At 27.9% G+C, this 24,616-nt stretch overlaps 2 protein-coding genes across 4 annotated transcripts in view; one reads left to right on the forward strand and one right to left on the reverse strand.

Annotated features, from left to right (window-relative positions):
- Positions 1–24,093, reverse strand: part of LOC117174233 (sodium-coupled monocarboxylate transporter 2-like) — a 30,866-nt gene extending 6,773 nt beyond the window's left edge. The window contains exons 1-13 of one of the 3 annotated variants that reach the window (XM_033363117.1): positions 23,929–24,093; positions 23,389–23,712; positions 19,374–19,564; positions 18,961–19,120; positions 18,816–18,881; positions 15,980–16,031; positions 15,825–15,892; positions 9,760–9,914; positions 8,552–8,692; positions 7,826–8,050; positions 7,428–7,611; positions 7,261–7,347; positions 2,412–2,581 (exon numbers count right to left, since the gene is read on the reverse strand). In XM_033363117.1, the coding sequence (XP_033219008.1) occupies positions 2,412–2,581; positions 7,261–7,347; positions 7,428–7,611; positions 7,826–8,050; positions 8,552–8,692; positions 9,760–9,914; positions 15,825–15,892; positions 15,980–16,031; positions 18,816–18,881; positions 18,961–19,120; positions 19,374–19,561 (1,496 nt within the window). In that variant the 5' untranslated portion in view covers positions 19,562–19,564; positions 23,389–23,712; positions 23,929–24,093. Of the gene's footprint in view, positions 1–2,411; positions 2,582–7,260; positions 7,348–7,427; positions 7,612–7,825; positions 8,051–8,551; positions 8,693–9,759; positions 9,915–15,824; positions 15,893–15,979; positions 16,032–18,815; positions 18,882–18,960; positions 19,121–19,373; positions 19,565–23,388; positions 23,713–23,872 lie in introns of all 3 variants that reach the window. The other 2 variants (XM_033363126.1, XM_033363136.1) reach the window with 2 other exon arrangements.
- Positions 13,717–15,663, forward strand: LOC117174256. The gene is made up of 5 exons (XM_033363174.1): positions 13,717–13,925; positions 14,910–15,045; positions 15,139–15,296; positions 15,375–15,487; positions 15,568–15,663. Exons 1-5 carry the CDS (start codon positions 13,780–13,782, stop codon positions 15,618–15,620), a joined length of 606 nt encoding a protein of 201 aa, XP_033219065.1. The 5' UTR covers positions 13,717–13,779; the 3' UTR covers positions 15,621–15,663.
- Positions 24,094–24,616: the final 523 nt, after the last annotated feature.

The raw sequence follows: 24,616 nt of genomic DNA on the forward strand, positions 1-24,616 counted from the left end.
CCCCGTGCAAAATGATCAAATAAAAATCCAACTCTAACCAAAAATGCCTTCGACATATTGGGCAGTATAAGCCTGTGACAACATTTCGCCACAGAAATGTTATTTTTTTATAATTAGATATAAAATAAAACGATTTTTTGACATTTATTTCTGAACATTTAAAAATAAGTTTTTAAATATATTGGACCAATTAAAAATCAGGTATGATAATACTTTTCTTAAAAGATAATTTTTTTTAATCAATTTACTGTAGGTTAACAAATCTAAGAATTACAAGAAAGTCATACAACACTGAGAAAACTATATCGCACAAATTGCAATATACATCGTAATTCCTGCGCTTTATATATCGTAATTATCACATTATAATAGCGCAAAATCGTAATATCGTACATTTCAAGTTTTTACATTATATACTGCATAATTGTGCAATCTATAACGTAAGAAATGAGGATTCCCATCCGTCAATTACATTTTGCGCTTTGCTAAATTGTATTAAGTAAGTTCTAATTTGTCTACAATAATGTGATTTATTTCGGGGGAAATATATCAGTAAGTAGATATTTTGTTGTGTTTTCTGTCATAGATTCCACATGTTTTACTGAAATTTGCTCACTTCATCGCGACGCAGTCTACGAGTTCAGAATTATTTTCCTAACCTCAGTGAAACTTTCGCCGAAATATGTTTAATCATTAACAGTTGCAGGTCTTACCTGCAGCAAATTTTTAATTTTCTTTGTGATTGTTTTAAATCTAGAGTCCCGATTTATAGCTCGAACTGACTCATACTCTGCCTTTTTCCCATTGCTGCTAAGGACGCCGTAGTAGACGACAGCAACAAAATTTAACTTCATTTTTGTCTGTGCTATTAGTGCATTATAATATCGTACAAAGCTTCGGGTCCTGATTGTACGATATCATATTACGCTTTCTTGCAATATCGAGGTTTTGCGATATCATTGTGCGATATCTTTTTCTCCGTGAACTGAATGAAAAAATAACACACAAAAAACGTTTCTCTAGCTTTCTCATGTCCAAATTTTCATTTAAAGAATTATAAATTGTTTGAATAATAAATTGACAACTAAAATGAAAGAATTGGCTATTAAAGCTAATAAATTAGGTCAAGGTATTAAAAATCTACCACAAATTCCAGATATAATCAGATTATAAATTGCTTAAGGTCATGTAAGGAGTGGGTCACGTGACCAGATTCCTACTTTCCCGCCACTTTTTTATTTCCTAACTTATTTTCATACGAAGTATCACATCGGCTTTGAAAATTTGGTGTACTAAGTAAGAAGCACTAAGAATGGTGGGTCTGGTCTTAAATTTGTATAATTATAACAAAGGTTTTTTTTGTAAATAATTTTTTTTTCTCTTTTCATATTTATTACAATTTAAGAACAAATCCACCTTTCCTAGTGCTTCCGATTTATTATCCCAAATTTTCAACTTGATGTGACGCTTCGTGTGAAAATAAGTTAAGAAATAAAAAAAATGGCGGTAGGGTATGAATCTGGTCACGTGACCCACTCGTCACATGGCCTTAAAAAAATTAAAATTATTTCAACAATGTGAAGTGAATTGGAAAAAGTAAGATTTAGACTTAACTTTTTAACTTGTAAATAAACTAGCGCAAAAGTAGGATTCTCGAGTGTTTTCCATTAAAAAGTTGGATTTAAACATAATTAAATTGTTTCAACAATAATACAACAATTATAAGAAAAATATACATTCTCTAAATTCATTACATAAATCATAACATTCATAACATATTATTAATTAAGGACATTCTATGGAAATAAAATTGTTTAAAGAAACAATGAAAGATTAATTTAGAAATAACATAAAATCTTGTCATTTGTTTATTAATGAGGATATATAAAAAATGAAAATAAAGTCATAGATAAAGGCATTATTCCCCAAAATGTGTATTGCCCATGCATTTGGGACAGTTTTTAGGTCATCATGAAAAGGCCTCAGGGGGGGAGGGTAAAATTATAAATAAAGATGGATTCGTATTCCTTGAAGACTTCTCATTGTTTTATTCCGCTTATAAAAACTCCTATGTTAAAAATATTACAAGAATAAAATGCTGATATTTGAATGTTAATGGACAGGAAAAATAAAAAACTCATCAAGAAAAAACCAAGAAATTTTGAAAATGAATTTTTGACCCCGCAAAGCATGTATTAGCTTAAATAGAAAAAGTTTCCATTAGTTTTAAGTCCCATGTCTTATGATTTCTGCAAATCATAAATAACGTACAATAACAGGGAGTGGGGGGTATTATGTTATGGTTATTTACTTGGGGGGGGGGGGGGTTACTTTAAAAGGACCTATAATCCGTTACGTAAATTAAGTAGCGTCCCTTAAATTATTCCTAGTAAAAAATTAAAATGTCTTACTCGATGTGCTTGAATTGATTTAAGAAAGCTTCACTGATGTTTCCAGGGCAGTTGGAAATATTTACTGGAAGTTTTTGAGGAATTATTACTCCAGATCCAATGGCTGCATTTGCCCCAAGACTTGCCCATCCAGCAATCACAAATCCTGCAACGGCACCGGCAAATGCGCCCTAATGGGTAAAAAAATCTATATCGTTTTCAATGAACCCGTTACTTTAAATTTAAAAAAATTAGACCATTTAAAATTGCAATAACACTCCCATCTAGTTCAAATCTTTATACAAATCGATGTTAATCATGTCAATTTCAAGCAGAACTTAACCTAACGTACGACCCTATTGTTCCAGTTTATAAATTTATACTGAGTTATTGGATTCAAAGTCTACTCCTTGAGTTGTTTTCTATTTGAATCGATTTTCAAAGAATTTATCCAGTTGTGTAGTCAAGACCTGGTGGGACTTGGCGCCACCAGGGACTTTTTTTAAGGCCTGGAGGCACTAAGCCACTTTCTTTTCACATCGAAAAAATTTCCGTTATGGGCCATCCATAAACTATACGTTACCAATTTTTGGCTTTTTCATCCAACCAGAGAGTTGCATTAGCAACTAAATAGATGAACTTTCCAATAAAAACGACGAGTTTTTCCAAAGAATAGTAAAATATTTAAACAAATAGTACAATTTTTAAGCCAAAAAGACGTCTTTTTTCGAAGACATTTGAATTTTAAACAAACAAAATACTACTCTTTAACCAAAAACGATACATTTTCAGACAATGAGGATGACTTTTCTACCATAAAAGATGAATTTTCAATCCAAAAGGATAAATTTTTAAAAGAATTTTTGAATTTTCGACAAAAAAAGATAACTTTAACAATATAGTTAAATTTCAATGTCCAGAATACAAAGATGCGTTTTCAATTAAATGGTCAAATTTTCAAACAAGAAAGATTAAAAACCAATCAAATGTTCGGACTTTCAAGACAGACCATTTTTTTCAGAAGACAGTTGAATTTCCATGAAAAATCTTCATTTTCAACCAAGAAATATGACTTTGCTATCATGACAGATGAATTTTCAACTAAAAAAAAAGTTTAATGTTTCAGAAAATAGGGGACCTTTAAATCGAAAAGGATGATTTTTTAACAAATAAAAATCATTTTCAAACCAGAAAGATGAATTTTAAAGAAGATAGTTGAATTTTCAACAAAAGAGTTGAACTTTCAACAAGCAAGAATTATTTACTACCCAAAAAATACGACTTTTTAACTAAATATATTAATTTTCTACCAAATAGTTGAAATTTCAACCAAACAGTTGCATTTCAACAAACTAGATTAATTATCTACCCAAAAATACAACTTTACAATGAAATACATTAATTTTGAACACAATTATTCAATTTAAACGTCAAAAATACGAATTATCCGAGTGGAAAATTTTTTACAAAAAAGTATATAAAACTAAAACAGTTGTATTTTATTGTATTTTTAATTTCCCACTAGAATTTACAAGAATTTACAACTACAAGAATCTACAGGAATTTACAGATTTTTCAACCAAATAGTTGTTATTTTTCCACATAGGATGACAAGTATTTAGAATATGTTAATATATTAAAAGACGCCCACAGAAATTTAACCTTAAAATTGAAAAAAAAGAGAAACAAATAAAAAAGAAATCTATTTAAATTAAATCCATAAAATCAACTATCGCAACTAAATCTTTTTTTTGAATGCCCACAGACAAATTTACTTTCAAAAATGAAAAAAAACCTGAAACTAATTAAATAAATTACACTTTTCTTCAGTTGCTAAGATTTAAATTAATTGAAAAAATGCCCACAGAATCTAAACCTAAAAATTGAAAAATAAGAAACAAATAAAATATAGTAATCTAATTAAATAAAATCAATTATCGCAAATAACTCTTGAGGTTTATTTACATTTATCCCTCTATGTATTTTAGTTCTACAGATTGCAAATAATTAAAAAAATTCCCACAGTAATAATTTAACATCGAAATGATAAAAAGAAAAACGAATAAAATAGTCCGCGTGGAACAATTTTTACAAAAAAAAATAAATAGAATAAACTAAAACCAGTTTTACAGGAATCTACAAATAAATATAATAAATTATAAATGAAATCCTAAAATTACAACCAAAATTACAGGTAAGTAAAATTTGTTTCTATTATTGGAACGAATTTGGTACTTTTGATTATTTTATTCCATATTGTTGTATTTTATTGTAGTTTTAATTTACTAAAACAATTTACAATCATTTACTATTACAAGAATCTACAAGAAATCACAGGTTTTGCAAATAAAAAGTTGTTCTTCTTCGACCTAGGATAACAAATATTTAGGATAACAAATATTTAGGATATTGCAGTGAGATCATTTTAAATCAAGGTGTGATTATTATCACTTTTACAAAAAAAAAACATTATATTTTCAAACTTTAAACGAATGGTAGAATATTGAATGACAGTAATGAATAATTGCTATTAAAGAACAAAAAAACCTTAGATTTTAAGTTTTTTCATATATTCTAAAGCAATCGACTGGAAACAATATATGTCATTAAAAGTTATGTCTTTGGAACATTTTCAATATTTGTCATCCTATAGGTCGCATAAAAACAACTTTTTGACTGCAAATAAAAATTGAAAAATTGAGAAAGAATTTATCAAATTGAAGTTAAAAATTAAAATTTTCAGTTTAACGACTTTTAATTAATAATTGTTTAATTGAAAAGTTTTAAAAAATCCATTTTATAGGCATAAATTATTAAGCGTTTGAATTAAAAGAAAATTGTAAGCTGTAATTTTAAAAGTTCAAAATTCAAAAGTATTCCACTTTAAGTGTTTTAATTTGCAGTTCATTCTTATAACTTCAAATGAAAAAATTTGTATCTTCAAGAGTAAGAATCTTTTCATTTCAATGAACGTGATCAATTCGTTCTCAATTGCACAATTTTTATTTGAGGTCAAAAAGTTGTTCTTTTCAGGATGATAAATATTGAGAACATTAAATTGACATAATTTTAAATGAAAAAATAAGGATTTTTGTTTAATAACGATTATTCATAATTGTCTTTTAATATTCTACAATTCCTTTAAAGTTTAAGCATAGCAGCTATTTTAATAGCGACCATTTACACGTCTTAATTTAAAATGATTTCATTACAATATTCTACAGGTTTGTCATCCTAGGTCGTAAAAAAAACTTTTTGGTGTCAAATCTAAACATTTCTGTACATTCTTTTAGTTGTAATTATTTCGTATATTCTTGTAGGAATTTAAACTCCAATGAGATTTAACAATATACAATAAAACACCAAACAGAATAAAATTCGTCAGAATAATAGAAAAAAGTTGTACTTTCCTGTAATTTTGGTTGTAATTTGTTGTATTTATTTGTTAAATCGTGTAAAAATAGTTTTAGTTGATTTTTCTTTTTTCTAAAAAAGTTTGCATCAGGGTAGTACATTTATACAATAAACTACCAGTATTTGCAAGATAATTTTTAGGTTTTTCAATATTTAAACTTTGGTGAAATCTTATATTTTTTGCAAAGATTTTTTATTTTGTACAATAATTTACGTAAAATCAAATGTGATTTATGACGTCAAACAATCAAATTTAAAAATGTAAAATCCTGCGTTTTTTGTAATGCCTTACAGATTTTTAGAACAAAGTATAGAGAAATATTAATAAAAAGTTATACAAGTTTTTTGAATTGTAGAAACTTATACTTTATTGTTAATTTTTTACTTTTCTACGAGAATATACAAGAAAAAATTAGCTTTTTGTACTTCATTGTATTTTTTTTTGTTTGTTAAATTTTGTACATTTTATTCCAAAAAATAACATGTTTTAATTTAAAAAAATACAATTTTAGAAATGTTTTAATTTCTTGTAAACATTCTTCACCCCGGGGTATCTACAAAAAAGTTGAATTTCCAACCCAAAATATGATTTTTCAACGAAATAGATTGATTTTCTATGAAATTATTGAATTTTTTAGTAAAAAAAATTAATTTTTTACAAACAGTAGATTTTTTAACATAAAAGTTGATCATAAAGCAAATCGTTAAATTTTTAATATAATTATGACTCCTTAATAAACAAAATTATTTTTTTTTTACTAAGTACTTCATTTGTAAGTCAAATAATTGGCTTTTCAACCAAAAAAGATGAATTCTCAACGAAGCATGTAATAGTTGACATTTGAACTAAACAATTGCTCTTTTAACCAACAAGGATAAATTTTTAACGAAGAAGAATACATTTTTACTAAGAAAGAAGAATTTTCGACAAAATACATGAATTTTCAACCAAAAAGTAGGAGTTTAAATTAAAAAAGATTAGCTTTTAACCAAGTACTTAAATTTTTAACTAAAAAAGATTTTGTAAGCAAAAATGGAATAGTTCAAGTGTCATTTATTTTCAACCCAACATGAAACAAATTGTAAACAAATTAGTTGTATTTTCAAGCAAAGAGATAATCCTTCAACTAATAAAATGCATTTTTAACAAAATAGTTGAATTTTGTATGAAAAAATACGATTTTTTAACAATGTAGTCGCATTTTTAAATCAATTAATTAAATTCTCTAACAAATAATAGCTTTTTTAACCAAAAAACCTTTTAAACGAGTAACGTAGTTTATGGAAGTTACCGCCAGGCTACTTTCTTCAGGACTATACCAATGAATTCATCTCATAAAGAGGACAAAAATATGTTTGCTCTACTTTCAAAGAATTCTAAAATTTGGAGAATTAAAATAAAAAATTCTAAATTATATTTTCTAAATGTAATTTTTTTAAATAACTGTGAAATTACCTTAGAATTTGTCCAGGGAACAAGCATACCAAGTGTGAAAACTCCAAATGAAGTTCCCGCGGCAATCGCAGCCAAACTGTTCGTCACCTGTAGATTTATTTTACAATAATAATGTCTAATATTATTTATATCAACGATTTTTTAAACAAAAAATAGATTTTACTTACAGAGAGGACTCCTCCTAACTTTTCGACTAAAAAAAGGAGAGATAGGGCCACTAGTCCAAGAATAACGACGATACTTTTGACGAAAATTCTTGCACATCGGTCAGTGGGCTTTAATTTAAAACAGCTCTTCACAAAATCTTCTAGAAGTACCACAGATGTTGAATTTAATCCCACCGATAATGTGCTGCACAAAAATTAATTCAGATTCCGTTACCGACATTTACCGACTTTCAAATTTTTGTGTTTCGTGTCCCTGTTAAATTTAGAAGCTCCTCTTACTGACATTCGGCAACTTCCGGGGTTTCGTATCCCTGCTACATTCTGCACGGACACAAACCACTGATAGATTCCGACTGTCGGCAAATACAAGGTACTTGAACATTTACGACTGAAATTACCTGAGAGCAGCACCAAAAACACCAGAAATAAAAAGTCCAGGAACTCCATGTATTTTGCCAGCAATCTCCATTACATAAGCTGGAAAGAGTTGATCGTCAGCATAAATTAATCCACTCGCTCGTGGATCACATTTTGGGGGCGACCACCAAGCCAAAAGCACAAGGCCGCACCAACAGCACAAAGAAATGAAGGACATAGCTCCAATTGTAAAGATTGCTATTGACCTTGATCAAAGAAATAAAATAACCCAATAGGGAATCAATTTTCAAAAATTCCAGATTCCCTTCACCGACGTTTACCGATATCTTGAGGCTTCAATGGTTCTGTTCCGAGCTAAATTTTAGATCGTAGTGGAAGAGAAAAATCGAAGTCTCTACATGGAGAGAAATTTCGGGAGATTAATTCACGCCAACGCTCCTTGATTTTATCACACATTGTCGCGAAAACTAAGATCTGGGAATCCTTGCTTTTAAAGCATAGGTCTCGAAGTTTCAGGCACTAGGCGACACTCCTTTGCTTTCAGGTCTCGAATTCTATGCTTTTAGATCATAGAGTTCGAGACCTTAAAGCACGTAAAAATTGTAGCTCTAAAATCAAGTGCTTCCGTGAATTAGGTAATCTCTTGAGATTTCTCTCCGTGAAGGTCGGTAATGGTAGGTACTACTAAATAAAAGTATTGAGATTAAAAATGTATTACTAATTCGAATTTGAAAATACTCACTTACAGTTTTGAAGTTTTCAAATCTTTCAAGGAGGTATATCTTTGAACCATCGTTTGATTAACAGATATGTAACCCACACTGTAAAGCCAGGATCCAAATAAAACGGTCCATACTGTATGTCTCGTGAACGGAGAAGAATCAAAACTAAAAAAAATATAATAAGTTACAAACAGAGCTAAGGATTTGTACGAATCAACTTAAGAGGGGGAGGGGGGGGGTCTAAACGAAATTTTAATGTCCCTTAACATCCGTTAAAACCCCATCAAGTCTTTTCAAATATTTCGGAATCACTTTAAGTCTTTAAAATTTCGTCAGTTCCTTCAAAACTGGTGAAAAAGCTTCGGTGTCACTTAAAAGCCTTTAAAAACCTTTGTGATCCCGTTCTTTTGAAATATTTCGAAATCTCTTTAAATCCCTAAAAAAACCTTAAAAATCCCGTTAAATCATCACAATCTCTTTAAATCTCTTAAAAACCCTTAAAATCCTTTGAAATCTTTATAAATTCCATCTTCGAAAATCTATTAAAATCTCCTCAAACCATTTAAAATTCGTGAAAATACTTTGATATGTCTTGAAATTCCTTAAAATCCTTTAACATATTCTTAAATCCCTTTAAATCTTTAAAATCCCAATAAAATCTACTCATATCCTTGTATTTTTTTGAAATATTTCGAAATTTCTTCAAATCCCTTGAAATCTCCAAAAAATTCTTCGAAATGCCTTGATTTCTTTTGGGATATTTCGAGATTGCTTAAAATCCTTTATAATCCACTGAAATCGTTCTTTATTCCTCAGAGTTCCTTTAAAATTCTCAAACTCCGTTGAAATCTTGTAAAATCTCTTAAAAACTTAAAATTCTCTCTGTAAGTTTACAAGGTAATTTCTTCAAACTCTTGAAGCATTTAAACATCTTTTCACACCTGAGAAACCTCTCGTGTTTCTTTGGAATCGTTCGAAATACCCTTCTTAAATGTTGAAATCCTTTGAAAGCATTAGAAATTTTTTTATTCTCTCGATATCCCTTCAAATCATTTGAAATCATTGATATATTGAGTAAAAATATAAAATCGTAGGTAATAATGGGGGGGGGGGGGTGCTGTAATTTCCAAAAATCATTCGTAGCTAATTAATGAGCGTTACCTGAAATGTGTGTGTGTTTTTTAGAAAACGCCCATTAATATATTATTTTTCATATAATTTATTCTAATTACTTAAGGAACTGAATTCTGTTAACGTCCAAGGCTTTTTGCCAAACTTCTGAAGGTCCACCGATATGGTAGGTTCCTATTATAGTCACAGTTATCACAGCCGTTACCATCACAGTTACTTGAAGAGCATCAGTCCAAACGACTGCTCTTAGTCCGCCCTGAAAACATAAATAATTTCTGTTTCCGAAATTTACGGACAACAGAGGTTCCTGTCTGTACTAAGTTTTCGAAATTTCTAGAATTCAGCACAGGCACGAACCATTGAAAGTTCGAGATGTCGGTAAATGCTGGCAAGAGGAATCTATGATTAAAAAGAGGGTTTATTAAATTGAAAATTTGGAACTTGCAAGAATTAAATCTTTTAAAAGTGAAAGGTCTGTCAAACAGACTGATATATTTATGGACGGAAACCAAGTGCTCACAATGGATGCAGAGAAACAATGGTGAATCATGTCGAGAGGCTGCGTCACAAAAGCCGACTCTGAGGTGATTAATGAGTTTCGCATGTAATTATCCGAGCAATTTGTTAAGCCCCTATTAACGAGAATTTATCACGGATGAATGAATCTTTTGCAAATTGTTTACCAGATTTGTGATGCGAGAACAACAATGTTATGATAGTCGCGAGAAGCTATGCAAGTTTCTGAAGCAACCCCATTGTCTTTCCTTCAACAAACTTTTCAACCCAATACCACCATATAGAAACAATATTTTTATTTAGGTTTAAATATTCACCAATTGATGTTGAAAGTTACTTATTATAAAATTTACAATAATTGTACAATTTCAAACTCAATTATTTTTATTTTACTTTAATGTACAATAATTGTACAACAATAATTTGTATTTTATTTTAATATACCATTATTGTACCACAATTGCCCTATTTTGAATACAATAATTATACAAAAGTTGTTCGATTTCAAATATGATAACTTATATTTTATTTTGCTGGTCTATTTTGAATACAATAATAAAAGATTTTCTTCTACGATATTCTTCCATTTTTAGGCGTCACTTAATTTGCTTAATTTTCATTTGTTTTCTACACAACTTCGTGCAGGACAAATGAAAACAAGTAAATTCTGCAAATGCAAGAACACCGTTATTGCATCCTACTGTTTAATTCGACAATAAAAAGTAACATAATTAGTATTTTTCAGACAATAACTATACAACTTTTAAAACAATAATCGTATAATTTCAAATACAGTAATTTCACTATATACGATCATTTGTATTTTATTTTATTCAATAATAATTGTACAGTATTAAATACAATAATTTATATTTTAGTTTATTGTAAAACAATTGCACAATTGAAGAGTGGCAATGCAGAACTACATAACCAAAACACTTTTCTGAACATGGATTAATTGCAACAATAAAAATCTTTAAAAATCAAATACACGCTGTGATAAAAAGATTTGCTCGAATTTAATGCAGTAAAATTTTTATTAATGCATTAATAACATATTTAATTATTCAATTATTATTATTTTTATATCAATTATTATTATATTTACCGAAAACCGATTTTGAAAGGTCGTGGTTAAGTGCACCGTAATTTTCGTAAAAGTAGCCAAATTTTTTGGGTACGAAAAGAGGGAGTTGGAAAAGGGCCTATTTGTACCGAAATTTCCATACGTATAGCTGAACTTTTTCGGTACGCGTATAGACACTTCCATTTTTAAAACCTGTGAAATTGTAACCTGAAGATTCTTGCAATATTTACTCGGACTTGGTAATAACTTTTTTAGACGAAACCTTATTTATTTTCATTAAAAAACTCAATATCTTGGAGTAAATTTGTGTTCTTATTTAAATTGGAGATTACATTTTTCATCGCAATCCACAGTCGAGCCTGCTCCGACTTGCGGAACAGTTTAACTTTGTAATTATCAACTACCACATCCATTTCCTCATATCTGGAAAAATATTTCTAATCAAACTTTGTTGCCCTTTATTAGATTCCGCTTAGGAGCTAAGATTTTTTCAAACTTCAAATCTTCAATTTCAAATATGCAATAATTTATATTTTATTTTTTGTAAAATAATCAAACAATACAAAATACAGTAAATTGTACTTGATTTTATTGTGAGATAATTTGACCATATAAAATACAATAATTTTTACTCTATTTTATTGTAAAATAAATTTACAATTTTTAATGAAATAATTATATGATTTGAAGTGCGATAAATTGTATTTTGCATTGTATAATAATTGAGCGCCTAATTGCAATAACGGATTTTCATTTGTTTTGTAAAAAACTTCATAAAGAACAAATCAAAAGTTTGATTCTACACGAACGGTCAATTTCAAAATTAAGAATAGACATTTTGGTTTTTTATTTGGTCAGAAAATAATGGTGCAGTTTAAAAAATAATCATTGTACAATTTAAAATACAATAATTGTACTCGTTTTTAAATAGGATAATGTGCATTTAATTCTATTGCACATTTTTTAATAAAATTATTTTATCAATTTAGATATGAAAATACTTATTTTATTTTATTTTACAATAATTGTAAAGTTTCAAATAGAATAATTTGTATTTTATCGTTCGATTTTGAAGACCGCAATTTGTATATTATTTTATTCAGTAATAATATTGTGCAATGTTGAATACAATAATTGTTTTTTTTTTGTAAAATAAACGACCAATTTAAAATACAATAATATGTACTTTATTTTATTGTAAAATAATTGAGAGGTTGCTTGCAAAAACGGTGTTCTTCCATGTTAAAAAGTCAGTTATTAATTTTCATATGTTTTGTACAAAACATCATGAAGAACAAATGAAAAACAAGTGACATCTGAAAGAGCAAGAATACTATTATTGTACTTGAACGGTCGATTGGATAGTTAAAAATAAAATAACTTGTATTTTACTTTATTAGATAATAATTGTACCAATTTAAATACAATAATAGTATGATTTCAACTACAATAATTGTAAGATTTTAATTACCTTCATTCGTACTTCATGTCAAAGTCAAAAGTTTTATTTTTCTTAAAATTTTATTTTATTTTACAATAATTGTATTTTATAGACAATAATTCCTATTTTATTTTATTATCCAATCATATTATCCAGTTTCATATAGACCAATTTTACGATTCTAAACACGACAAATGGTATTTTATTTTATTGTAAAATAATTTCACAATTTGTAATGTAAAAGTTAATTTAAGATTTCAAGTACGACTTCTTAAAATAAAAGAAAACTATTATTTTAATAAAATAGTTAGTGGGGCGATTAAAAATATGATTGGTGTTTCACTTTATTAGGCGAAAATCCGACGTTTTAAAAAAATAATAATTTTACAATTTTAAATTGTATGATTTCACATATGATTATTTGTACTTAATTTTCTCATACAATTTGAAATAAAACAATTGTACCACTTCAGAACGATAATCCCTATTTTATTTTCTTAAAAATAATTCTACAGTTTTAAATACAATAATTTGTATTTTATTTTATGATTCAAGTTTAATTACAAAAATTCGTTTTTTATTTTATTGCACAATAATTTATTGTATCATTTTTGATACAATAATACTATTTTTATTTTATAGTACAATACTTGTTTAAAAAACAATAATTCGTATTTAATTTAATTGTAGAATAATTGTGCAACAAGTGATTATTCTGTTTAAAATTTTTCAATCTTACATGTTTTAATTTCCACTTTGGAGAATTTGCTTGAAATTTGACATTGATGAGATTTTAGACTTTTGAAAATATAGAGTTAGAATTACGTATTGCGATCTTAATAACCTAAGGAAGAAAAAGAAGATAAAATCTAAACCCGAGAAACATTGATAATCAACTACCTACTACAAATATGATTACATAATGTTTATGCATAAGACAATAAAAATTATATAACTAAGGTATTAATTGTTACAGCTGTACCCTGACACGTGCGTTGCATGCCGTATGCGCATGCGCATGCGGAAGAATTAAAAGGCTGCCAAAAGAATGAAAAAACAATAAAAATTGCTATAGAAATGAAAAAAGTGGTGAAAAAGTGTATTGTTAATTATTTTTCGTATCTAAAAAATGTGGACGATACATGGAATGATTTGTGTAAAAGTGCGAAAGAAGTAATTCGAGCTCTGAAAAACCGATGTCAACAATTGAGACTCGTCAACAGGTAATTTAAGGTTAAGTGTTATTTTATATTTCAATTGCAAAACTAAAGAACGATAAAACAATACTATGTTGATATCTTATTACAAGTAATAATACAAAATCTATTTTTCATTCTATTATGAGTAAAGAACGGTATTTTGGGTTTTGTACTTTTATAAACGGATTTTATATAATGTGCAATACTGTGCCCAGTGGCGTATTTTGAAGAGAGGGTAACCCTTTGGAAGACAAAAATACTACTACTAAAAGGAAAATTGCAAGCATTATTATATAATTGGAAATTAATATTTTTTTGTTCTGTAAATTAAAATTGTTTTATATATAATATTGTCTAAAAATAATATTTTGCAGAGTTTAAAATAAGTTTAAACAAAACATAAAAATCATTTGTTGGGAATTGTGTTTTTTAATCCATAGAGTTCATCAGAGAAAGTAAAAAAAAGCTTGAATGAGTTAAAATAAAAGATTGGGAGTGTTACATTCGGATTCTCTGAAAATTTCTACACAAAAACATAAATTTAACTGAATTCATTTTATTTAAATGCAACCAAACGTTATGATTATTAATTTGTAACGCAATTTAAATATTGTTAAATCACAAAAATTATGTCGGTTGCGTAGTAGATCTTTGCCATATTTATGGCTGTGCTGTACAGTTCTACCGCATTTACGATTGCGCAGTAGATTTATATGGATTGTATAGATGCGCAATAGCGCTCTGTGAGTTTTAAATCTGCGCAGTCGAGTTCTACCGAATTAACGGGTGCGCAGTACATTCACAAGGATAGTGCGACTGCGCAGTAGCGTTCTATAATATTTATATGTGCACAGTAGAGTTCTTCCTGTCCTAAGAATGCACAGTGATACTGTATCGCACTTATTATGTATGCATGCGCAGTACAATTCTATGGCACTTAAATCTGCGCAGTAGTATTCTATCGCACCTATAGCTGTGTAGCTTTACCAACATTAAAAATTGTTGTAGTATTGAAACCGATAAACAGGAAATCTTTAAAATCGCTGGTCTACGAGAAAAGTTGATTTTGAAGCTTATCCGCGGTATCCAGGAAGAAATGACTCTACTCGGAAATCTTTTAGCCCGACTGAATTGCATTAATCAGGTTTGGAAACATGTTTATAAAACTTATACAAAGTTCTGCTTCATAGATTCTTTTATTTTATAATATATTATTGATTATCCATTTTTCTGAAAGGAATTGAAAAATAAGTTGATGCGCTTGGAAGAAGCTAGAAGCAATATTTCCTTAAAGGATTCAGAGATTGAAGAACTTGTTAGTGGGTCACCAGTTTTTCCAAAATTGGAAAAACTTCTTATTTGGGCTCAAGAAGTCTATGATTATTATAAAACATTGTATCCTTTTTATTGTTCGATTTCCTGATTTATAATTGAATTAAGAAACTTAATATTTCCTTACAATATTAGCATCAGATACCAAAATATAAACGAAGCCATGCTTTCCCTGGACTATAAAAATGAAGAGACTATCGACAGATTAGAAAACTCGTTTCAAATAAACTACTATTGGAGAATAAAAATCGATAGTAGGTTTAAAATAATAAACAAAATTTTTTTAATAAATTAGTTAAAACTTACTTTATGCAGTTACTTTAAATTTTTTCAGGGGTTCGCGGACTTACAGAGGCGCTTTCGAAAACTGTGATTCCTCAAGTGTAACTTTAAATCAATAAAAAAATAAATAACTTTTTTTTATAACAAACCCATATTATTTAATGCTAAGTATCTTCCCGTTAAAAATAAAAAGCTCATCTGAATCTTGAGACAAATTGATTTGCATCTTGTTTATGTTATAAAAATCTGTTCAGGGCCAAATGAAATTCAATTGCATCTTTATTGATGTTAATAAATCTGGATACTCACCAAGACAGTGTAAAACACGCATGTCAGACAGACTATTGTACCGATTAAGTGGACGTTTATTCCGCTCACTGCAAAGATCAATATCAGCATAATTTATATCGTCTCTAAGGTAAAAAACAAGTTAATTTTTTTGTTTATTGCGAAGAAAATTTTACCTTGATTTAAAGCTAAGGCTGGAACGTAAATCACAATCGATTGGTACAGCACCTGAAATTAAGTAAAAATATTACATTTACATCTACTAAAATTATTAAACTCAAAACTATAAGGGGTCATCCATAAACTATAAATGAAAAATTTGGGGATATTTTGTACACGTCCCCCTCGTTGATAAATAGTTGAAATGTTAACAAAATAATTAAATTTTCAAAAAAATAGTTAAATTTGTAACCAAGTGTAGTTCAGTTGTCAAACAAAAACATATAAATTCTCAACGAAAAATTTAATATTTCGTATATTATGTATAGATATTAGAATTTTTAGTCCAAACGGATGAATTTTCAACAAAACAGTTATATATTCTACTGAAAAAGAGAGATGAATTTCCAATCCAATAATATAATATATTCAACTGGTTGAATTCAATTAAAAAATATGAAGTTTTAAGAAAATAATTGAACCTTCTACTAAAATAATGATTTTTCTAAAAAGAAGTATAATTTTCAACAAAAAAGTAAATTTTCTACCAATTAGTTGAACTTTCAAAATAATAATAATTTTTTTTACACAAAAATGGAATAGTTGCAATTTCAAGAAACAAGAAAAACTCATTTTCTATCAGTTAAATTGACCCAAAGAATAATAATTTTAACAAAATAGTGAAATCCACAGCCAATAAGACAAATTTTTCAAAAAGAAGATAAATTTTTTACTTGAAATCACGAATTTTCAATCAAAAATATGACAAAATAGTTAAATTTTCAACTAAAATTATAATTTTTCAATTAAAATAAATACGTTTTCAACTAAAAATGTAACAGTTACATTTTCGGTTTTAAAAATTAATTTTCGTCGAAAAAATTAATTTTCTTCCCGCTAAATTGAACCAAAAGAGACGAGTTTTTAACAAAATTGTTGAATCTACAGCCAAAAAGATGAATTTTTAACAAAAAAGTTAATTTTCTACCAAGAAGCTACTTTTCCCAATAAATAGTTTATTCTTAATCATATAAGTTTCTACCAAAATAGATGAATTTTCACCAAAAAATGAAGATAAGAATCTTCAAACGAAGATATGCATTTTCTACAAAACAATTTAACTTTTAACCCGAAAGTAAGAATTTGTAACAAAAAGGTTCATTTTCAACTATGTACTTTAATTGTCTACCAAATTGTTGAATTTTCATGCCAAAAGATGATTTCTCAGGGAAACCTGTACTACTTGATACATTAACGAAAACCTATTTTAATTTGAATTGAAAAAAAGTTGAATTCAACCAAAAAAGGCGAATTTTCAAAAAAATACTTGAATCCTCAACAGAGGGCATTAATTTTTAATCAAATAGTTGACTTTAAAAATAGAAAATATCAATTTTAAATTAAAAATATAAATTTTCAGCCAATAACGAAATAGTTATATTTTCAGTTTAAACCAAAAAAATAAAAAACTTGTTAAATGTTCTACTCTAAACGTGAATTTTCAATTAAAATTATGTATCTTTACAACAGCAAAAAAATCATTTTTAATAAAATAGATCAACTTTCAACAAAATATTTAAAGTTGAAACCAAACTGAGGAATTTGTAATGAAAAACATTCATTTTTAACTGAGAAAATTAAATTTCTACTAAAAACACGAGATTTCATCACAATACATGAATTTTTGACTAAAAAATATACAAATAGTTCAACTAAAAAAAAATCTTTTTCCCGTATAAGTTTATTTGTTTCTGTAAACTTCAACAACAACCAAGTGAAAAAAAAATTTCATACACAAAAAATGACAAACATAAAAATCTTAAAATTTTGAATCGATTTGCCGAATGGGGAAACATTTTTGAAATTTTTTATTTAAATTTTTTCCTATTGTTATTAAGAAACTTTTCAGTTAGTGTCGCCCAAAAATCAGATCTCTGAGAACAGTTTTTCTAAGATTTTAAGAAGCAAAATAATATTGCTGCGCATGATGATATCATTTCAAAGAAAAAACATTATTTTGAGTGAAAATTTGTTTAAACTTGAGAAAAAAATTATTTTTAAAATGTTTTTTTGCAATTGAATTTTTCTTGCTAATGTTTTTTTCCAATGTTTAAAAAACGATTGAATTTTAATAAATGATGGCTTATTTTTTCGAGAAAAAGATTTCAAGATTTGAATTTTTCACCAAAAAGAGATGAGATTATAACAAAAAAGTTCCATTTTCAAGAAATTAATTTAATTTTTGATCAAATCGTAAAATTTTAACCGAAACAGAAATTTGAACGAACAATCAAGAAAAATGCTAAGTTTCTTGAAAACATGAGTAGTTTTTGGCGTGATTATCCCCTCCACCTCAAATTAGTAACGTAGTTTATGGGCAATCCCTAACTTAAACAAGTATTTCATCTAGTTCCTTACTAAATTTCCGAACCTGTATGCTTATTTTGAAACGAAAAGTTGTTGTTAGTTTTCAAAAAAAAAATCTGAGAAAAGATATTAATTTTTTCACACATTTTTTTCGCACATTGGTAATAATAAAAGAAAGTTTTTATTCAAAATTAAAATTAAAATTGTAAAGTTGCTCTCAACATTTTCGGGAGCTACAAACCCTTGTAGTATAAACTACAAAGGAAATATGATGCATTAATTCAACTCTCTTTATTTGCATTCGCAGATGGGTCTGATTATGCTAATTTGTAGTACAATGACCTCATATTCATTTCTCTTCAAATAAAATATTTGGCATTATTCAAAAGTGGATAAAAATTTGTTTTTAAATATGAATTTTTTTTTAAAATTTTCCGCTTTTGTTTTGTTATTAAATTTCTGCAATCTATATAAATTTATTCTTACCACATCGACGACGAAAATAAGAGATATCAAAATTCTCACACCGGGATTAAATCTCAGTTCGAGGTACTGAAAATAAAAATAATAAATTAAAACAAATAAAACTTTCCTATTCAAAATACGTTTTTTCTATCAAATATCTACAAACCTCATAAGCAGAACTGAGTTTTAAGGTATAAAAAACCGGAAGGTAAACGTGTGCAACTACAACTCCAGCGAAGAATATTGAAACAATTGTTATCCAATATTGAGTTCCAAAGTTGTAAACTTCTGCTGGAGTTCCAAGTATCGTGATTCCTGATATGAAACTGCAATCGTTAATGTCTCCATTTATAATAGCACATTAAAACCATAGTAGATCCCATTATCGACACTTACCGGCATTTAATAGTCTGGTTGGTTCTTTTCCATGATAAATGGGTTAAAGTCCATGCTAAAATGTTTCAGATTTTAAGCTTAGAGGCGACTTTTAGCTTGGATACGAACCCTTTCAGCGTGGAAAAGAACAATCGGAGTGACCGATGATCGATAAATACCAGGGCACTCTTTTAGAGTCTTTACCTTGCTATTAAGGAAGCAGAGACTGGAAAGAGACTCATGCCCTTTCCTCCGAGTAAATAATCTTCTGTATTTGACTTTTGGGCCTTTTTGAAGTGCCAAATTCCAGCTGCTGCTGAAATTGAAAGCATCGTACCAAAAACTAACCAGTCCGCCCAATGGAAGTAGGCCCTCTGGTCTAGGGTCACCATCTTCTGTAAATCAATATTAAAGTAGATAAGATAAACAGCGTTGGTTTTAATTTATTTGGAAATCTTTACCGACTTAACAGGATTATTTGCTATACTGACTCGACTATCTGCTGTCAGTAAATGTTATAAAAATGAAACTATTTAGCACGGATATGAACCAGTTTGCATAGAACAGAACCAGGATATAAACATTTCTTACTGAAACTTTGTGAAATTATATGAAAACGAAGGTACATAACTGATTTTTGTTTTAAATAATTAATAACAACATTTGATCGCTGCATTACTGACCTCGTCATTTTTTAAATTATTAAAAGGTAAACCCTAATTAATTAAAAGGTATCCCTTCCCTTGAATAAAAATATCAGATATTTTTCATGGTAAAAATCAACCTAATTATGAAAATGATAGGAATTCATGTGAGTATAAATAAAAAAACTTCATCCTAAAAAAATTTACCTCAAGGCTATGTAACGTGTGCTTTACGAACAGAGTCCTACCTTCCCGACATTCTTCGCCATCCTTCTTTCTACATGAAATTAGATATCAAGTTGAAAATTCGGGTATGCAAATAAGAAGCACTAAGGAACGTTTATCTGCTCTAAAATGTTTATAATTATCAACTTTTTTTTGCAAAATAATTTTTTTGTTTAATGTTATAAAAGTTTATGAGCTTATTAGAAGAAGAACGTTCCCTTATGCCTTTTATTTACATACCCAAATTTTCAACTCGATATCTTATTTTGTGTGGACAGAAAGATGGCGAAAAGAAATAACTCGTTACCCGGTAATAAGAGTTAAATTCAGAAAAATTAAGAATTTGTATTCCTAACGGGGACTGAAAAAGTGCCAATCTATTCCTCTAAATCGACTTAGTAAAATTTAACGGAAGCATTATTTAACCTATTTTTCATTATTAAATATTTTTATAACTTCTCAATTCGAAAAATATTTGATTTTTTATTTATTCATATTTTAGTAATTTATTTAGAAGTATTAAAAACGCATTGCAGAAATCTAATTAAATGTGTGTATTAAAATAATTTCAACTCTAGAGAGGCAGACTTGAATTGATTAAAATACAAATTTCAATACTTATATTCCAATTGAAGAAGCTAAAACAATTTATTACACGTATTTTTTGATCTTATTAGATGGAATTAAATAATCTCAAAATATTACACTTTTGGGGAATACGCAAGACATCTCTATAAGATCTCTTTTGGGGAATGGTAAACTGTGCGGCGGCCGCTATGGAAATAGAAATAAATTAAAATTAAAATTAAAAAAAATAGAATAATCTTCACTTTTACGCTGAAATATGAAAATATTAATTTTTCTCTATTCAGCGCTTATTGCCGGGTACATGGCCGTAAGGTTATGTAATAATTACTTTATTCCTATGTTACCGACACTTTTTTCGCAAGAACTCACATCAACACGAAATGAGATATCGAGTTGAAAGTTCATGAAATTAAATAAAAACCACGTTAGAAAGTTTGTGTAGTGACTACACAAACGTTCTAACGTGTTTCTTTTAACTGTAGACCTAAATTTTTATAATTACGAGAAAAAAATATTTTTGGTCTTGGTTTTTTTTTTTTTTAATTTAAAAATCTAGGATACAAGCGTTCCTAGCTGCCTTTTATTTAATTTCCCAAATTTTCAACTCGATGTCTCATTTGGGATTAAGTTTCTGCAAAAAAATGTCGGTATGTGAGACTTATCCGATTCCTACCTTACCGACTCTTTTTACCGTAAGCTTCTTCAGTTTATTTTCTTTATTTTTCCAATCTTTGAGCTCGATATCTCATTTCGTGTGAAATTTGGTATGATAAAAAAATGTCGTTAAGGTAGGAAGCGGATAAGTGCTTTGGTTATCGATGAGCAAGCTTGAATATCAAAACTTTTAAACTTTCCAGATTTCATTTTTATAGCTTTCTTGAAGACAAGATAACGCAAATTTATGTGTTCGTTTATTAAAGTTACATCGCAGGCCAGTTGTTCATTTCAATTTCAATAAAATTTCAGTATAATTTACCATTTTCATTATGAAGAACAATGGATTCCTTCCCGAGAGTTTATTTATATAAAATTGAATAAGAGCAATAGGTTTCAAAAATTAAAAATTATAGCAAAAACATAAAAATCGACAATCAAAATAATTATTCCACGTTAAGCCTGAATCTTTCGTCCCTGCCAAATATCAGGTCTCTGAAGGAAAACAATGTTCTATGATTTTGAGAATTGAAATGATATTATCAGTCATGTCTTACAAAAAAATGTAATGAAATATATTAACTTAAGAAAGATTGTTATTTTAACAATATTTTTTTCGGAGAAAGTTTGTCTTCCAATTTATTTAATTTGTTTTTCAATTTTACAAAAAAAAAGATGTTTTAACCATTTCAGCCACAGACAAATTTACTTTAAAAATTGGAAACAGCAGAGAATCTTTTCCTCAAAAAACTAGCCATCATTGGTTCAAATTCAATCATTTTTCAAAAGTTGGTGAAAAGCGTTAGTAAGAAAAAATTCAAATGAAAAAAACATGGTTAAAATAATTTTTTTCGTAAGTTTAAACATTTCTTCATTGAAAATAATGTTTTTTCTTTGAAATAATATCATCAGTTTCTTAAAATCATAGAAAAACTTTTCTTCAGAGATCCGATTTTTGGCATGACACTAACTTCAAAGTTTCTTTGCAGTATTAGGAACAAATTAAAATTAAAAAATTTCTCGTTATTTGGCAAATTGATTAACTTTTTTTTTTAATTTCTAATTTTTTGTACATTTTGTATTATATATTATGTATTTCTTTATTTTAATAAAAAGAGCACCAAAAATAGACAAGAATTTTTTTTTATAACTTTAGGCACATTTTAACAAAAGTGAAGTGCTAGTAGCAATTAATCTAATTAATAAAAAAAATTTCGGCCCGCTCTAATATATAATTGAGTAACAGAAAATATATAATTTTCTTATAAAATTCAAAATTATTTAGAATAAAGGATTCATTATTATTTTTGATGTAATAAAGTTTGTTATATGCAGCGTATATTCTGTTAGCATTTTAATTAAATATTGAAATTTTTTTATTGAACTTCCGTAATACCTTTTTAAGATTCACTTCAACTAGACTTTTAAAAATCTTTTTTTTAGAACTAAAAGAGATGGCTAATTACAGTTACTCAGAAACACGTCCGAGCAATTAACATAAACGAGTTTCATTTAAGGTTTCATAACTAAGTAAACGGCTTTGTTTACTTACAGCAATGCTGACTTTGTTGATTTAACGATTTTACATTCAAATTACAAAGTTGTTAAATTCATTTTAAATTAAAATTTAAAAAGGTCTTGGAATACTTTCTTAAACATTTTAAAGCAAAATCATTAATACGATGAATAATCATTAATTAATAGAACAAATAAAAGAAAAATTATTAACTTTAATTTCGAATTATTAATACGTATAGTGTCTTAACTTTTAATTAAATTCAATTATTTTACATACATTAATATTTTTAAATAATTATTATCTACCGTATAAGGAATTATCCATTTTAGGGAGGTTGCCCCTAAAATAAATTTAAAAAAAAAAGAAGATAAAAATCTAAACAGAAGAAAATGTTATTCTAATTTTTATAAGACAAAATGTGTATTTAAAATTTAAATCTTCTCTAATTTTCTATCGGCCTGTTATCAGGGAAAATTATTAAATTCCTGATAAGAGATAATGAATGGTCAAGTTTTTTCATCTTGCACCAAAAGATAATTCACCACGTTTAGCTCATATGACAGAAACTAAAAGATACACTCTCATTTACCTTATAAATAGATCCTCTTTAAATTTAGTAGACGATCCAACAACCAGCTTCCTCCAAACGAAGGCGAACTTATCACTGAACTTATTTTTTCTATTCTACTATCACTAAATCTCACAAGTTTCACTTAACAGAAAAGTAATCTTATCACTCTAAACAAATAAAGCCACGTGTTTACTATTCTCTTCAACAGCAAATTCACTATTGGCACTTTTTCTTATTTTTACATATAAAAAACAGTTTAATAATAATAGTAATAATATAATTTATAAATCTCACTGATTGAAAAATTCAAATAAAAAAAAGAGCTTTCCTTTTTAGAGTTCACTGAAATGAATGAACTGATTAGAAATTCAAATTTCCTGACAACCAAGGTTCAAGAAACGCAAAACAATAAACTTTGAAACATTTTTCTTTTTGTGGTGTTGACAAAAATTTTTGTTTGTAATTGAAAATAAAGGTGAATTTACCAGCAGTTTCCACTCACTTTTAAATTTTTATTCAATATTTATAACAGAGATGGGAAATGAATAAGGGACTTACGAATTTTATGAGTGGGGACATTTTTATTTTGTTGACTTTGTTTTTGTGGATTAAAATAATTGGAAGAGAAGGGAAAGAAGTGAGCATCTGTTACGATTTTAGATCCGAGCTGCCAGTACTTAAAATGCAACAAACACAGGACAGACGACGAGTCACGACTGTAACCGGTTCACTCTGATCGCTCGGTCGACGCGCCTTGGTTTCCCTACTTACGATTCCCAATTCATAATAAAAAAAGAATACGTTTGACCTTCCTCTAGACTATTCAGAATGACAATTCTTAAATTTTGTTAACATGGATAATAATAGGAGCCTCAAAAAAATAAATGTGCTTTAAAAAAAAATTATATTTAGAGGTTTCGCTAAAGGGACATTTTTGTAAATGTTATTCAGAATCTTAAATATTAGGCGAATCCAGTGGAATCTCAACATTGTTCTGTACAATTATCTATAGAATACAAATAAATATTTTTTTCTAAACATTACCCCCATAAAAAACCCCATACGAGAAAAGTTGGTTTTTACGAGTTTTTGGCGATAATTATGATTTTATAATGGTTTTATAAATACAAATTCTTTTTAATGCCTAAATTACTACTTTTTACTGATAATCGTATCCGAATAAATTGTTTAAACAATTTGTTAATTTTTTAGCCATTTTCTCTTATACATAGTGGTTTAAACAATT

The sequence above is a fragment of the Belonocnema kinseyi genome, chromosome 1, assembly GCF_010883055.1.
Source record: "Belonocnema kinseyi isolate 2016_QV_RU_SX_M_011 chromosome 1, B_treatae_v1, whole genome shotgun sequence".
NCBI lineage: Eukaryota > Metazoa > Arthropoda > Insecta > Hymenoptera > Cynipidae > Belonocnema > Belonocnema kinseyi.

Coding starts and splice junctions, on each gene's coding strand:
- LOC117174256 (XM_033363174.1), top strand. CDS start 13,780: ATGAAAAAAGTGGTGAAAAAGTGTATTGTTAATTATTTTTCGTATCTA. Junction 13,926..14,909: donor CAATTGAGACTCGTCAACAG/GTAATTTAAGGT, acceptor AAATTGTTGTAG/TATTGAAACCGATAAACAGG. Junction 15,046..15,138: donor GACTGAATTGCATTAATCAG/GTTTGGAAACAT, acceptor TTTTTCTGAAAG/GAATTGAAAAATAAGTTGAT.